Source organism: Simochromis diagramma, unplaced genomic scaffold, assembly GCF_900408965.1.
Source record: "Simochromis diagramma unplaced genomic scaffold, fSimDia1.1 OVJJ01000293.1, whole genome shotgun sequence".
Taxonomy (NCBI): domain Eukaryota; kingdom Metazoa; phylum Chordata; class Actinopteri; order Cichliformes; family Cichlidae; genus Simochromis; species Simochromis diagramma.
This window is the reverse complement of record NW_024386801.1, coordinates 2,278,323-2,294,170: the sequence shown is the minus strand read 5'-3', so window position 1 is coordinate 2,294,170 and position 15,848 is coordinate 2,278,323. Positions and strand designations below refer to the sequence as shown.

The 15,848-nt window shown below is 41.3% G+C and overlaps 2 protein-coding genes across 24 annotated transcripts in view; both read left to right on the top strand.

Moving 5' to 3' along the window:
- Positions 1-14,519, top strand: part of mical3a (microtubule associated monooxygenase, calponin and LIM domain containing 3a) — an 81,843-nt gene extending 67,324 nt beyond the window's left edge. For 14 of the 22 annotated variants that reach the window (XM_040025049.1, XM_040025051.1, XM_040025060.1 and 11 more), the window contains 9 exons: positions 15-112; positions 2,223-2,273; positions 2,995-3,102; positions 3,789-3,882; positions 4,684-4,734; positions 5,597-5,647; positions 11,422-11,521; positions 12,418-12,491; positions 12,598-14,519. In XM_040025049.1, coding sequence (XP_039880983.1) covers positions 15-112; positions 2,223-2,273; positions 2,995-3,102; positions 3,789-3,882; positions 4,684-4,734; positions 5,597-5,647; positions 11,422-11,521; positions 12,418-12,491; positions 12,598-12,782 — 812 coding nt within the window. In that variant the 3' untranslated portion in view covers positions 12,783-14,519. Of the gene's footprint in view, positions 1-14; positions 113-2,222; positions 2,274-2,994; positions 3,103-3,788; positions 3,883-4,683; positions 4,735-5,596; positions 5,648-8,841; positions 8,908-11,421; positions 11,522-12,417; positions 12,492-12,597 lie in introns of all 22 variants that reach the window. The other 8 variants (XM_040025056.1, XM_040025069.1, XM_040025050.1 and 5 more) reach the window with 7 other exon arrangements.
- Positions 14,520-14,632: 113 nt separating this feature from the next.
- Positions 14,633-15,848, top strand: part of ttc38 (tetratricopeptide repeat domain 38) — a 10,956-nt gene continuing 9,740 nt past the window's right edge. Inside the window, exon 1 of one of the 2 annotated variants that reach the window (XM_040025078.1) lies at positions 14,633-15,575. In XM_040025078.1, coding sequence (XP_039881012.1) covers positions 15,546-15,575 — 30 coding nt within the window. In that variant the 5' untranslated portion in view covers positions 14,633-15,545. Of the gene's footprint in view, positions 15,576-15,642; positions 15,668-15,848 lie in introns of those variants that run through there. The other variant, XM_040025079.1, reaches the window with a different exon arrangement.

The window sequence follows — 15,848 nt, the reverse complement described above, 5'->3', positions numbered from 1 at the left end:
CTTGTCGTTTGAAGTAGACTTGAAAACGCGGAGAAACCTGAGTTTCTCCGAAGATTCCGACCTGTCCTGTGACGATGTTCTGGAAAGATCCTCCCAGAAGTCCAAAGCAGATGTGAGCAAATACAAATGTCACGTGGTTGTCATTAGGGATTCATGCATGCACAGGCTTGCAACGCCAACCGGAGTTGACTGGGGTCCTTAAAACCGCCTTTTTGGACCTTTCTTGAATGAATTTTACTCATGCAGGTTCATCTCATTAGATGTAAACCACAACTTAAAATCAAACTGTTGTGAATGAAACTCGTGCAGTCTGGCTTTGCAAGGCTATACATATCATCACGACATCCGCTGTACCAGTTTCTGTTTTGCTTCCTCTCGAAAATGTTTTTCTTTATATAATCTCTTCCACTCCTAGAGGCATGTGGACATCTTTGACCTAGTATCAGGCATGCAGAAGGAGGCAATAAAGGAAGAGACACTGGAAAAGGAGAGGAGGAGGGAGTTGAAGGAAAAAAGGGGGGTGAAAGAGAGGCATAAAAAAAGGGGACAGGAGAAGGAGGTTAAGCGAGAAATGGAGAAAGACGACGAGGAGGTATTGTGCAGCAGGGGTTACATAATTTTGAATTTCAGAAAGTGTCATCTTTCTGAATAATGCCATTTAGCATCACCAATCTTTTAGTTAAAGTCCATATAACGTGCCGGTGGCTTTGCAAGCAAACCCCAGATAAATCTTTGCTATCATTTCATCTCTTTTTAAAGAGTTATTGGAATAAAAGAATGTGTATATATATTTTTTTGACCTTGGGAGGTCTCAGAACAAATTATGATAAAAATATTTTCAAGGTCTGGGCAAGTGAATTCTTTAAAAGATCGTAATAATTCAATATCCTGGACGCATAAATGGCGTTGGAACTATGCACATATTTGGAACAAGTCCTTAAATTTTAGAACATGAGCTCTTTTATTGGAATCCATTTGCACTCATTGCATTTATGGCTGAAATTCAGCATTATATTTGCCACTGCTGCCGAGTCTGTGTGTGTTTCTGGTGGTTTTAAATAGATAGAATCGTGCTCAGGGCCAGAGGCATGAAGCTCAGATGTACTCCTATTCTCTTTTGTTTGTGTATATTTTGGAAACGTGTACATAAATCAGCCACAACACTAAAGCCTGTGGACACCTGCGTCGATTTTCCCCCACTCAGGGCGTGGCCACAGAACCTCTGGGCATGTCCTGTTGTGTCGCCCACCGTGATATTGGCAGTGAATCCTTTTGGTTCTGTGGATCTGCTCTGGAGCGCTTTCATTGCTCCGATTGGTTTGCAGCAATGTTTAGGTCAGAGGTCGCAAACTCCAGTCCTCGAGGGCCGGTGTCCTGAAACTTTTCCACGTGTCCCTGTTGCAGCACATCTGAATAAAATTAGTAGGTCATTAGTCAAGAGTATAGAACTTGACTGCATGCTGAGGTGGCAACCCCTCACCCTACTCAAGTAAATTTAAGCTTTTGGAAAAATGTACTTCTAAAAGAGCATGCAGTCAAGCTCTATAGAGTCTTGCTAATGACCTACGAAATGTATTCAGGTGTGTTGCAACCAGGACACATGGAAAAGTTTCAGGACACCAGACCTCAGGGCCGGTGTCCTGCAGGTTTTAGATGAGTCCTTGATCCAACACAGCTGATCTAACCGCTTCACCCGTCTGTGGTTTTGATGTTGTGGCTCGTTGTCGTTTGATGAATGTCGTTTTCTTCTTTGTAACGATTATTGATCTGAATTATTCACTTCATACGGCTACAGTAACAGGAGTTTTAAGTTGTATCATGCCTCTCAGCCATGTGTGAGTCAGTGAGAGCCCCTGAGAAATCTATAGAGTAGTCTCTTTTTTTTTTTTTTTTTGTCCCCATCCCTTTCAGATCTGTGAATACTAGACAAGACACAAGCGTCATAGTTGTAGTATTGGACACAACATCTCATCATGAAACATTTTACACTTGAGTTTCTTGGTCAGTGTCACAATTTTGTAGTTAATGTAGATGTTTAACTATTTCATTCCACCTTGTCTTTTTTGTGATATTAACGTCGCCTGTTTTGATTGTACCAACTAGACTGTGACTCACTGTTCTGTTTATTTTACTTTTGTTTATTTAACATAATCATTAACCCATTTAATCATATCATCTGTATCATGTTTGTTTCCTCCCTTTTATGTTTCGTCTGCCCCAAGTCTGTTTATGTCCCTCACGCACTGGCGTTCAAGAGATCGTATGCCACAAAGGTAGTATTACATACATTCCCGCTGATAACCCTCCTGCACCCCGTCTCGTCTTCCTGCACACGTGCCAGTTTACTTTCATAACACCCTGCGTAGGCCTGGCCTAAAGCTAATCGTTGTTCTGTCTGGATGCATGCGACAGTTGGACAGCAACGCTCGCTCACTGACTGCTGAATATCCACTCTGTTATAACACGACGTTTCCAATAGCGCTCTCTTTTCTGGTCACCGTGATACCTCTGCATCTGTTGACACCCCAGGCTGTTATGAGATTAATCTGTCACTGCGGCTCTGTATTTACTCCAGTCTGGCTACTGGAGGACCTTTTCACATGTTTTCATTCATGTTTTCTCTTTCTGCCGTTTTGCGCTAGCTTAAATGCTCATCCATGTCAGCTTACAGCGGAAACATCTCTGTTTTTTGTCACTTATGTATTATCTATTGTGGAGGATTATAACAGAGCTTGCAGCAAAGTTTATATGAAGTATGTTTCACACTGTGTTTTATGCAAGCATAACTTTTCTAGCCCCCGAGAGTCCCGTAGATGACCGATGGAGCTTTAAATAGCATTAGCCACTTTCCTGTTATCTCCTCGCCCTGTTAGAAGATCCAGAAAGTTCCCCTCCTCAGCTAGTCTGAGTGCTCGGCACCTCATGGAGCCACCTACACACATTAGGACCTTGTGGATGAGACTTTTCTGATTTGCGTTTTGTTATTCCACACAGAAAACCTACACGGAGGAAGAGCTTAATGCCAAGCTGACGCGTCGAGTCCAAAAAGCTGCACGACGACAGGCCAAGCAGGAGGAACTGAAGCGGCTCCACAGAGCCCAGGTTTGTCCTTTCTTCTTTTAAAGACTGCTTTTCTAATATAATTTGGGAATTCAGTTTCCTGCATTCTTCCCCTGGTGCTTTTTACCATTTGGTCACTCCTAATGTTTTGAACTGAGGCCAGATTCATCCATTGTGATTGATGTTGTAACTGCAGTCAGACTCCCGTTCCCCTGACTCAGCACTAAGCTCTCTTTTCTCCTGGAGCTGTCATTTGCTGGCCTCAGTTTTGCTTCCCTTTACTGGCTATTTGCAGGACCCCACAGGACTTCTTCTATTTCAGCTCCCAATTCTGTGTGGCACAGATAAACCCAAGACCTGACAGAAGCTGTTACAGGAGATTCGAGAGGGGGGAAAAACCTTTTCGCACAATTTGTGTGCTATAAAGCATCAAAAGTTTCAAATTAAAACAAAAAAACAACTTCAAATCAAGACACAGAGAAGATGACAAGCGACTGAAATCTGCACGTTTACTTGGGGTTTTTGACAAATTAATACAAATGTCCTGTGTGGCTGCAGGCGTTAAATATAGTTGTCGTCGCCACTTCTGACATTTCAACAGAGTAAACAGCCGCATCGACTGAGTGTTCCCTGTGGGAGTTTAGGGGGGGTTTCTAATCACTGGTAGTTAGTTATCACCCTGTGCATTTATGATACTGATGTGCCTCTGCTGCTGATCGTCTCCTCAGATCATCCAGAGGCAGTTGGAGCAGGTGGAGGAGAAGCAGAGGCAGCTGGAAGAGAGGGGCGTAGCTGTGGAGAAAGCTTTGAGAGGAGAAGCAGGTAATTCCTCGTCAGTCATACTTGCATATATCGATTTTTTTCATTCAGTTTGGCTTCCTATGTGCGCGTGCATTTTTAATATCGCGTATTAGACACCTCACTTGTTAATGTTTTACAAGTACTTTGCCATAAATTTGACGTAAGATCTTGGTCATGAAAGCTGCTCACCAGAGGCCGCGTTTTATCTTTACACGATATGAGTTCAGAGTTTTCTAGAGCTCCAAAGGGAATAGTAATAACAACCGTCAGGGTTACGTAACTCGGCAAACCTGTCCCTCTGCGCTCATTTGATTGTGCTGAAATCACTGTGTGCGTTTACCATTTACTCACTTGTGCCGAAGCATAATTCAGCACATGATTTCGTATGCAGGAAAAACACATTTATTTCTCCAAAGTAATAATCCCGAATTGTTTCTGACAAGGGACTATCACAGACGATATACTTCCGAAATGAGAAATAAATAATTTCTTTGAGAGCAGCACAAATTTTTCTAAGCATGAATTGTGCTCAGTAGTAATAATATAATATTTACATGATGTAGATTTGCATGAGGATAAAGTACGAAGGTTGACTTTGCAGCACTGAAATGATATTCCAGCCTAGTGCACTTTATGGTGAAGTTAATGGAATGAAATGAAAACTTTAATCATGCAAATGCATGCATCTAGACACGCGGAGCATTAATTTCAGTCGGTCCCCTTTTCTCGCCGACCAAATGACTGTTTTACTTTACCATCCGCTGTTTATCCAGTTTGCTGTTTGAGTATGTTTTAACGTGTTAATACTCTACTCTCTTAAAGGATTGTATAAAGGTACTTGTACATTACCCAAACAGCACAAAAGAAGATCAGGTATTAGATTTTACTGTAGTTTTCTTAATTTTTTTCCTCCCTTTCCTTTTAATTAACCACACATGAAACTGTTACGTAGGGTCCATCTGTGGTGACACACTGCAACAGTTCTCCATCTCCGAACATGTCGATATGTGTTCGTTCATAACGTGTCTGCCATCATCAGTCCAAGCTGCATGCAAACGAGGAGAATGCGTGTGTCCCCCTCCCCGACATAGATTGGTGTCTGCTCATTCTGGATGTGTTTCGTCTCTCTCACCGCCTCTCCAGTCAATACTCGGATCACGTTAGATTTTCTAAATGCAATCAGAATGTAAGAAATCAAATTCGGATTGGTTTGCAGCCCGACAACTTTGTTATTGGAATCATTTCTGCAAATATTTGCTGTGGTTGGATGACTTGATACAGATATTTCTTGAGATCTTGTCTTATCTTTTTTTTCAATTTACTCATTTTTTTTTTTGCTGCATTGGGAATGCATAACAGCTTATCTGCTCCACCCAAAGATCTCAGCACATGTAGATTTAATTGTACATAAGTGGAGAGCTAGTTCTTCTTTTCTCCTCAACACGTCGACACACACACACACACACAACAGAGCAAATATGCAGAATAACCCAGCAAACGGCAACACACCAAATCTATGCAGCAGTCTTTTATTATCATCATTGGAAATATTCTGTTGCACAAAATGACTGCATTTGAATTGTGGTGAGTACTGATGGACTCTGTGTGTGTCTGTATGTTTCAGAGAACATGCATGACTTGCTTTTGTTGGAGATTTCAGTGTGTGCGTGTTTGTGTGCCTAGTTTGGGGCTGTGTGAAGTAACTCCTATCTCTAATATATCCCTGTCGTTGTAGACTATTGGGGAGATTCTAATTACAGTGAAATCCTGGACTTGCATCTGGGCGGTATGTATTTCACATCTGTCGCTTTAAAACTAACCTAATGGCTAACCCAATCTGTCCTTCCTCCTCCCTGTTACTACTTGAGCTTTGTACCCCTCATATCCGCCGTGATTGGCTGGCTGGCTTTAAGCCACTGCGATGCTCTCTGCTCCTTTACCCTCCCTCCCCTCGCTTTCTCCTTTACTGGGTTTGTAGTTCAGACACTCTTTACATCAAACGGAGATCAGACACTTGGCCTCGTGCTGTTCTCTTAAGATTGTCTTTGATCTCTATAAACTTATGAATGATGAATGAACGAATTAATAAGTAACTTTTATTTGTCACTCTGCTGCACGTAGACTGTTTGGCGCAGCACTGATGCAAACGGCGACGCACTGCAAAGAGTGATATTAGAGCAGCACTATGCATTTATGCTTTTGCTGCACATTAAAGTTCTGGTCTTCTGTTGCGTATTCATTAAAACGTTTAATTTAGCAGGTAGAATAATATACTGTTCATCAAATAAAATCCTGGCGAGTAGCAGCAGGCCAGCTGAGATGGGGAACCGAGAAAAGTACAGAGTTCTACTTAAAGGCTGGGAACGTTGAATATTCTGTTCATGAGAAGACCAAAACCACCAATGCACTGATCCTGCTGTCTTCTCATATTCCTACATCGATATATTCAGTGTTATTTTTATGGGAGACATACAGGACAACTGTAAAACAGATTAATGTCTGTATTTGTTTTAAACTAATGACCTTTTTTCAGTAAATCATCTCTTTTTTTTAATTGGTACATGTGAGATTCGTAATATTGCATGCACAGGGTCTCTATTTTCATTTCTAGTGCAAATTTCTAAATCGATCTTTGTCAGTTGTCCTCTTTTACACCATTAGCTGGAAGGAAAACATGTTTGAAGCAACGCAGTTTGTAGATGAACTGAAAGAGCTTTGGCTTTCCTAATTTTAACAATAAGAGAAAAGAAATCCCAGCCTTGTATTTCAAGAAAGATATTAAAAAAAAAAAATAAATCTGTGTCTTATTTCTATGTTTTTATTGTCAACTGTCACATTACATCTAAAGATATGGCGTTTGTGACACTGTTGAGTCAACTCATCTCATCTAGTCATGTTCCGATCTTGCACGTTGGAGCTAGAGTGTGATGGAAGATGGACAAACCTCGGACACCTGCCGACCACACACACACGTGTAACCTGTGACCCACCCTGGTTTGACTAATACTAAACTCCTAGCCTGGCTCTTAGCTTCGCCTCAGAACTCTGTCCTGCTGTAGTTCTGCACTGTAGTCCCAGCAATCTTTCTCATACCTGCTCAGTTGCATAACTCCCCAAAGTGTTTGTGTGTGTGTGTATGTGTGTGTGCACTAATGGGTAGTGCTGTAATCTTAAAACATTAGCCGCTGTGTATAAGCTGCGGCTGGAAAACTGTTTAACGCGTTGACTGTGTCTGGCTGCAACGTCTCGTCGTGTCCACTGTTCTCCTTTAGACTCGAGTATGAGAGGAATGCATCTTTTTCACCTCACGTCTGCTGTGAATTCGGTTTGTGAGAAACACGTGTTTGATTTTTAGTTATTTAGCGTAAATGGAGTTTCTCAGCACGAGGGAGAAAAACGAGCATTTCTTTATGCAGGGCTTCTCTGTGCTTTTGTGTCGCTGGTTGTCGCCGCTCATCAAAAAGAAGATTGCGCAGAGTCATTTTGTTTTGGCACAAAGGTCACTCTGCAAGCGTCCGAGTTTCCCCTTCTAATTGGTTGCCCAGAAGTCTAACAGGAGGCATGGCGTTTCATCACTTCCAATCCAGCTGGTTTTATTTGTTCTTTCTGAGCTAATTCAAATGTATGAACTTGAAACTGTTTTGGGTTTGTTGAATGTTTTGGGCTGGATGTGTCACAAAAAAACGCTTTTAGCTTCCTGATAATTTTCCATTAGTCCTCAGTCCTGCTTATCGTGTTTGGTGGGTGATGAAGAACTGTGGCGCTTACACTGAATAGTGGGTTATACGGTTTGTGCTAGCAGATGAGACCTGCAAGGAAAAAACAAAAGAGGAAAAATCTAATATTGAAGTCAGGTAATTTCCCCCTTCTTCTTTCTGCTGTTTTTATTAACTTTACTTAGAAATGTAATAATCAACTTTAATAATTATGAGCATAGATGAGGATTCATTGAACAAACGACACAATCCATAAGCACACTTGGATGATTTGGGGAAGCCATAAACATTTTATTAGGGCCTCGGTCTTTTTAAGTTGCAATTTTTCCTTCTTTTCTGTGATAGTCCCTTGTAGCACGTATTCAGCATTTCATTCTCACGCCTCCTCACCTTCCAACCTGAAAAATCTTTTTTTTTTACACGAGTATGAGCCCTTACTATAGAAGATCCTGCATATTTGCTCCATTTTAAGTGAAATGTGCCTTACATTACACATATTTTCTAGTCTATATTTTAGGCGTTTATTAAGTAACTTCCACTATCTGTAATCTTACGTTTTGAGAAAATCTTTTTAGTGGATGCAAATAAGAAGAAGAAAAAAATCCTAATTTGCACTTGAGAAGAAGCTACACTTCAGAAGTCGCCACACCGGCAACAAATTACGCAGGGTGGTCTAAACATGTAGCGTGTACAAGAAGCAGCACTTTAAAGATGAAGCAATTATCTGCGTCTGCGAGTGGGATGGATTGATGAGCAGTAATGGGTTTTATAATGGGAATAAATCATTTATATATAACCACTGGCTATGTGCGTGGTGTGTAGCGCACAGATATAGGGTGCTTTAACCTAATTGAAAGATCATGTGAAGAACTACACTTGCAAGATCAAACAGGATTATTTTCTCTTCTATGCTCTAGATTTCCCCCCTCTTGTTTTCTGTTCTTATTTTATCCCATATTTTTCATTTCTCACACCACACAGCTGATCTCTTCCCACCTCCTCTCTCTAGGTGATTTGTCTGCTCCCTATCGCAGTGCTCCTGTCCCCTGTTGATTTTTCTCTTTGATATTTTCTTCCTCACCTCAAACCTCTCCTTCCCCTTCCTCCTGCACCCTCTTTGTCCTCTTCTCTTTGCCTCTGTCATGTCTGTTTTTTTTTCTTCCTCCCACATTATTTCCTCCATTCTTACTATTTCTTACCTCCCCCTCCTAATGTGCCCACCTGCGTCACTCCCTCACGCTCTTTCCCCTCTGTCTTGTGGAAGTTGAGCCCTTTGTGGGGATGCCTCGCCGAAGACCGCTCTCCTTCTGCCCCTGCTGTTCCCCTGAAGGTAACATAACCTCGCTGCATCTGCCGCCAGTTGTGGCAGGTTACCTGCAAGCGTAAGGATCTCCAGAAATGGGCTACGTCGTTGGTCCCCCCCCCCTTGTCCTCCCAGCTTTTCCTAGCTGTTTGTGTGACATTAGGCTCAGTAGGTTTCTCCAGAATATGAAGGAGCTCATCACGCTGAAGCTGATGTTGGGGAAAAATAATTTTGTTAGAAGTATACAGTGGTCCCTCGCTGTAACGCCGTGCACCTTTCGAAGCCTCGCTGTTTTACAGATTTTTTTGGGTTCAATTTTGCATGTTTGTTTTTTGTTGTTTTTTTCCAGCGTATTGTCTTCTGCGTCCTGATTGGCTGTAGACCATTGTCAATCAATCTCGTGCCGTGTCTCCTGTACAGTACAGAACGCGTTCAGCTTATCAAATGTACATAAATCTTCGATCGCTAGCAGCGTGTCTCTGAAGTGCCGTACGGTATGTTTGTTTTCTCCCCAACAAACGCAACGATGTCGATGAAACGTTTTGAAAAGTGTGAAAAGGTCCACGCCTGTCTCAGAAAAGTGTATAAAGTGTGTAGTGAAGGCTTTTACAGCCTTAAAACATCTATAATAATTGTAAAAAAATAAAGTTGGCTACTTCGTGGATTTCACCTGTCGCGGGTTATTTTTAGAACGTAACTCCTGCGATAAACGAGGGACCGCTGTATATCATTGTGGATAGTTTACCAGAACACATCTCTGCTCCTACTCGGGGGTCCCTCGAGTCCTGAACAGGTGTTTTACTGTGGGAGTAATTTAATATCAAGATTTAGCTAATAGCATACTTCTTTGCTAGCTGTAATGGATTATGTCTTTCCTGTGTAATGCTCATTTTCAGAAAATGCCATATCAGAAAAACAGAATATTGAAGACTGTGGTGCATTTTTCTTTTTTAAATAAAGAAATCACCTTTCAACCTATTTTAATACAATAATGTAGAAAGTTTAGACCATCTAAGTACTACTGCAGTAACTTAGTAACTACTCAGCCACAGCGTGACTCTAATCAGCAGCATGTTTTGGTTGGATTTTCTGGCTTATCCTTTGATAAAATCTTTACAATGTCATGCAATCATAAAATGTTCAAACTGAGCAATGACCACCTGACACCTGACTGGCCTGTCAGCAAGAAACTTGCATGGTGTGATGATTTGTTGTAAAATTCCAGCCTTATGTAAGTCTTAAACATGAGTGGGCCACGTGGTTCGGTCAGTGAAGCTTTCAATCCATGTGAAGAGAAAAAAATCCCCCCCCAAAAAGAAAGGCATGTTGTTTTTGTCCTTGTTTGTTTTGTGATGGGAGCCTTGGCTGAAGGGTGGTGTCAGTGGAACAGACAGAAGAAGTTAAGGAAGAAGAAAAGCTCCCATTGTAGAATAGGTCTGGTAAATCAGGCTTCGTGTTTTCGTCTTCTCATGTTGCATCGCTCTAAGTGTGAGCAGCTCTCCTCCAGCTCTGCCTCTCTCTCTGTCCCTTGTCTGTCAATTAGCAGCAGCCAGTGCCCGAGACCACAGCCATGCTATTTATGTGTGTACAATGTTTTTTTTTCTTTTCGTTGTGCAAGAGCCTCCTCTTCCCCAGCTAAGTATGTCACGCTGCATCAAGGTTCGCCTTCTGGTGTTTCATCAAGACCGCTTGGCTCCACCTGCTGCAGTCAGATAAATGAAAGGGTGCATCGCCCCAGCAGCAGACCTTTCCTAAGCATGCCCCATACACTGGTCTTCTCTGCATAGTTAAGTGGGACTGCAGGAGAAGTGTGCAGCTGCTCTGCGCTCTGACTGCAATGCATGATGCCAGCAGCACTAAATATGCTCGTCTCTGTGGCAGGATGAATAGAGGGAACTTCTCTACTGGTCTCAGTGATAAGTCCTCCTATAACACTTCAGTACGTTATTGAATATGTAAAGACTGCAGAATAATTCACGCCTATTTTGTACCCATAAAACCACCGAGCATGAATAGGATCTGAAAGGATTTCATTTCAGCTGGTCGGTCAATATGTGGACAGGGGAAGATGAAATATTTCCATAGGTCCTTGGATTTATTTCTCTCTAATATCTTAGCTATTGATTGGTAGACTTGTGAATTTTTTATTATTACTCACACTTGCCAAAAAACATATAGGAGTTGCTCAGAAAGTAGCTACGTCTGTCGAAAAGACCAAACTGGGTAACACAAACTCTCAGCTTCACAACAACAGGTATTGTCTGTATGTGTTTGTGTGTGGATTGTGTGTGTTTCTATGTGCACACATGCCAAATTTGAGTCCTGTAGCTCCTCCTCACCTTCTGAGTGCCATCGTTAGGTATGGCACGGCCAATCACGTCGATGTCGAATCCATTCTTCCACCTCACCATCCCTCAGTAAGGACATCCTGGCTTGGCTGTCATTGCATTGCCTGTGTCAGTCCTCGTCTCTGTGACATGAGTGTCGTGCCGCAGCCACCTGGAGTCTCACTGCTGCTCTGTGCTTCCTCCTTCCATCCAGGTATGGGTAAGAAAGACGATCCTAAACTAATGCAAGAGTGGTTCAAGCTGGTGCAGGAGAAAAATGCCCTAGTCCGCTACGAGTCCGAACTCATGATATTGTAAGTAAAACTTGGTTGTCACTGGTTCATATGTCAGCTTCTTCTTTTTATGTAGGTACACGTATGATGGCAAATTTCACTAATGTGCACTGTACAGATGGAAAATCGATCTTTAGAAAATGTCAGTAGTTGGCTGAGTAAGAATTATAGGTTTGTAAATAACAGACCACGTCACTGTATTCTCACCAGCTGGTTCGGGAACTACAGTTTTAAAGGGATCCTTCTTTTCAGAAGTGACCGTGCATGGATGAGAGGGTGGTGTGCTAAGTTAGCATCTCATTTTCATAGGTTAACAAGATGCATCTATAAATTGAATGAGTCCAGTTGCACATATGTTGTCATAAATGTTTATTTTTACCCTTAAGTTGGGTTAAAAAAACCAAAAGTTGCAGCCAGTCTTCCCGAAGGTTGCCGGGTGATCAAAATGCATTCCAGCGTCAGATTACTTTATAAGTGTAATATCATAAATGCCTAAATATGTAAAATGTCTTTCTTAAGGTTTATAAGTTATGTTTCTCTTGACAGAAGCAGAGATTTATTACCTCCTTATTTTATAAATAGTAATATTATGAGTGTGATGTTGATTCCCCTGCTATGAAGTCACTTATTTTTCATCTGCTGATATGTGACCGCTTTTTCAATACATTTATAAAAATGTAGGAAAACCAACTTTACTGCTTTAATTTTGGCCCTTAAATTATCCAGTATCATCTCATCATTGCTTACCAAAAGCTTTTAGATTAATAGCCCATCTTTTTTTCAGCCAGATAGTATATTCTTTAATGAAATGCTACATAGATAAATGAATAGTCTGATGAATAATGTAGATGTCGAAAGCTATAGCTCATTAGTGACACTAACTAAGCCAGTCTCCCTTCTTACTTTCTGTCCCCAAGCGCCAGAGAGTTGGAGCTGGAGGACAGACAGAGCCGACTGCAGCAGGAACTCAGGGAACGGATGGCCGTGGAAGGTGAATGCTCGAATGCAAATTAGCTGACGGGCTATACAAATGAGCTCCCAGCGTTCATATCTGCATAACGTCTCTTTGTTTTCAAATTTGCACGGGCTTCTTTCAGACCACCTGAAATCTGAGAAGGAACTGGCTGAGGAGAAGCAGATCCTGAATGAGATGTTGGAAGTGGTGGAGCAACGAGATGCCCTGGTTGCTCTCCTGGAGGAGCAGAGACTTCGAGAGAAGGAGGAAGACAAGGACCTGGAGGCTGTTATGCTCTCTAAAGGCTTTAACCTCAACTGGGCTTGATGTGAGGGGAATCATTTCAAGTTTTCGACTGCTCGTAGGCGGTCTCAGTCTCACGTGGGCGTCTTTGATGTGGATATATCTGCTGAACTTTGACACAGGCATTTGGCCTAAAACTGTCACACCTAGAGCAGCCAATGTGTGAAGAACCCCAACAACATAATATGTACACTACGGCTGCCTGTGATGTTGGAGCAGTCTGCAGCGTTTACATATCCCCTGCCCAAAGGCAGTACATGTTAATCACTTTGCAGTTATGCTTGCTGTCTCAGTCTGTGGGTGGAGACGTGGTGTGTATATTCACAACTTTAACATCTCAACCTTGAAAATTGTGGCGGGGGGTTAGGAGAGCGTTTAAAGACTTTGTTCTCCACTATTTAAAGGGAAGAATGAAGATTGGTCCTGCTGATGTACAGGAATTGTAAAAACAAAAATGGGAGGGGGTATAATCGAGTCCCATTTTCAGTAGATGAGGGTCCTCGGTCTTAGTGCTGCAGAGGTGTGTTTTAAATGTCAGAGCAAGGTCTCCTGGCTCGCTCTTTTCAGTCCGACTGTAGAACGGACTCTGCTGAAGCTGCCTTTTTTCTCCCTAGTGACAAACTCACATCAGCATCCTTCAGAAACCACAAATGCATCATAAAAGGCTCCGGGGTTGTTGTTTTCTTTCCTTTCCCCCTGCAGAGTCTGTCACCACTATGAATCCATTAAATATGTCCATGTTTATGTATTTATTATCATGTTTTGCTTTTAACAGTTAAAAAAAATGGTTTTGTTTTAATTTTATTTGTATTCACAGGAGAGTGCCCAGAATCTCATTATCTCGCATATCTCTTTTGTATCTCGCATACATGCCGCTGCATGTCAGGAATTATGGCTTCAGGCACATAGAAGACTTGGATGCAAATATTTAAGCATTTCACATGAGTTGATGATGATGATGGGTCTCTCTGTGAGCTCTCATTGGCTGTGTATCACACTGACCGTTAACGTTTACAAGTATTTGTTCACATTTTGGTTCCTGCTTTGTTAAACAGTAGAAACAATCCTCGGGATGGACTGTATTAACAATGGGATGTTACTAACGACCTGATGTTACTGTTGTTAGTACGGGAGGACTTACTGTGGGGAAGAGAGAACACTACACAACTATATACTGCAGTGTTAATACTTTAGCTTTGAAAAAGATGCCTTTTCATTTCCATTCTATAAACTTAAGTTGTTTTTTTTGTTTAGATTTTTTTTGAGGTATCCAATAATCACATCTGTGTGTTCCACTGGAGCTCTTTTTTTAAAACAACACTTTTCTACAGCAGGTCCCCAAACTACACATAAATGGGACCCTAAAGAACTGCACAAGCTGCATTGAATGAGAATATTGGTTTGGTTTATCCGTTAGACATCCTTGGCGGACTAGTAGGCCTCTTTGCCAACTGTACAAATCCAGGTGGGCACTGTTTTACAGTGTAGAAATGTCAGAGGCTATATTTATGACTTGTTTGGAGCTGTGAATATTACACAATTTTATGGGTTGTTGTTTTAGATTGTGTGTTCCAAGGTTGACATGATTGTATTGATATTTATTAACCTGTGCAAATTGTATCATATGTAAAGAAAGTGAATCCTAATTTTTAAAACTACTCTGTCGACAAACGACTTGTAATGTAAATGCTTCATGTAGCTAAAATTCATAGGGGTGTTGGATGTATGCTGAAGACGGCAATAAACGATGCAGTTCTTTTACGTGTTTGTCCTCTAAAATCAAACTTTTTAATTGAATGTCTTATAGTTATGAGCAAGAGATTATTATTTTTAAACCTTTCATTCCACCTTAGCCAGCCTGAGATGTTACTGTGACTTTTTCTCTGCTTTCATTACAAGCCCAGGCTTAATAAAGGATTAGCGGAGGCTTTCTACCGAGAACACAAAGTACAGTAGCAGAAAGGAATTAATTCCTAAATGCAAATAGGCAGGCTATATAATGTGGTGGGACTGCATAGATTTAAAGAAGTAGTAGAATACTGTTCATATGGTATTATCTGTGCTTTTCCTGTATATTTTGAAACGCATTTAACTTCAATCTTAACTTCTACCTGCCTTTTAACTTGCCAAAGAAGCTGTAGCGGGCACCGTGATGGAACCCAGGCATCTTAAAATTACCTGATATTTTATTGCTGCGCTTCCATGAAATTGGGGGACTTGCATGAGGGAGAATAAAGAGGGGTGGGGGCTGAAATGTAATCTTCTCAGCAGAGGTGGGGAAAATAGATTTTTAGTGCCTTGGTGTCAGACATCAAAAACCCAGAATTGTACATTTAATACGTTTGATGCCCCCTGCCTGTTGAATGGTCCTGTCATCTGTGAAAAATTAAATTTCTCAAGCAAAAGCCAAGATAAATCCTACAACATTATTAAGACTCCCCGTCTGATAATTCTTGTAGCCACCGAGGATAGTTTCTCCTCCGTAACCGATAAAGGCAGCAGGTTCTTTAAGTAAAGCAAACGGAATGTGGGGAAAATGTTTTTAACATTAAATAATCTTGTGGACTCGTAAATAGCAGGTCAGTTAACAAAATAAAGCGCATGCTTTCTGAAAACATTCTGGCGTAGACTTTCTAAACGCTACTCGTGCACTTATTTTGAAAGAGTGTCAACGGAGGGGCAAACTTCCGGCCCGTTTTTCTTTTTTTCTTTTTTATTGACCGAGACGTTGACCCACCAGCAGGTTTTTTTTTTTCCCGTGTAGGTGGAGAAGCTGAAGATTTAGAAATGATTTCCTCAAGCTTCAGGGACTGCCAGGTCAGTGACTCGGAGAGAGAAAGAAACTTTAAAGAAGGATGAAGAACAGAAAGCGACACTTTCTCTTTATTTGTTGCAATAACTAAGTGGCAGTAAGGATTGAGAAACATAGTTTGTATTATTGAGATATGTATATTTAAAGTGGGGAAAAAAGGATAAAACTGTTAGTTTACAGAAAAATATTCATGCAGGGGCATAAAGCAGGCAAACCTCGATAAGTTACATGTCCAGTATTGATAAGTGTCCGGAACTTTTACAATAACAAGTAGATTT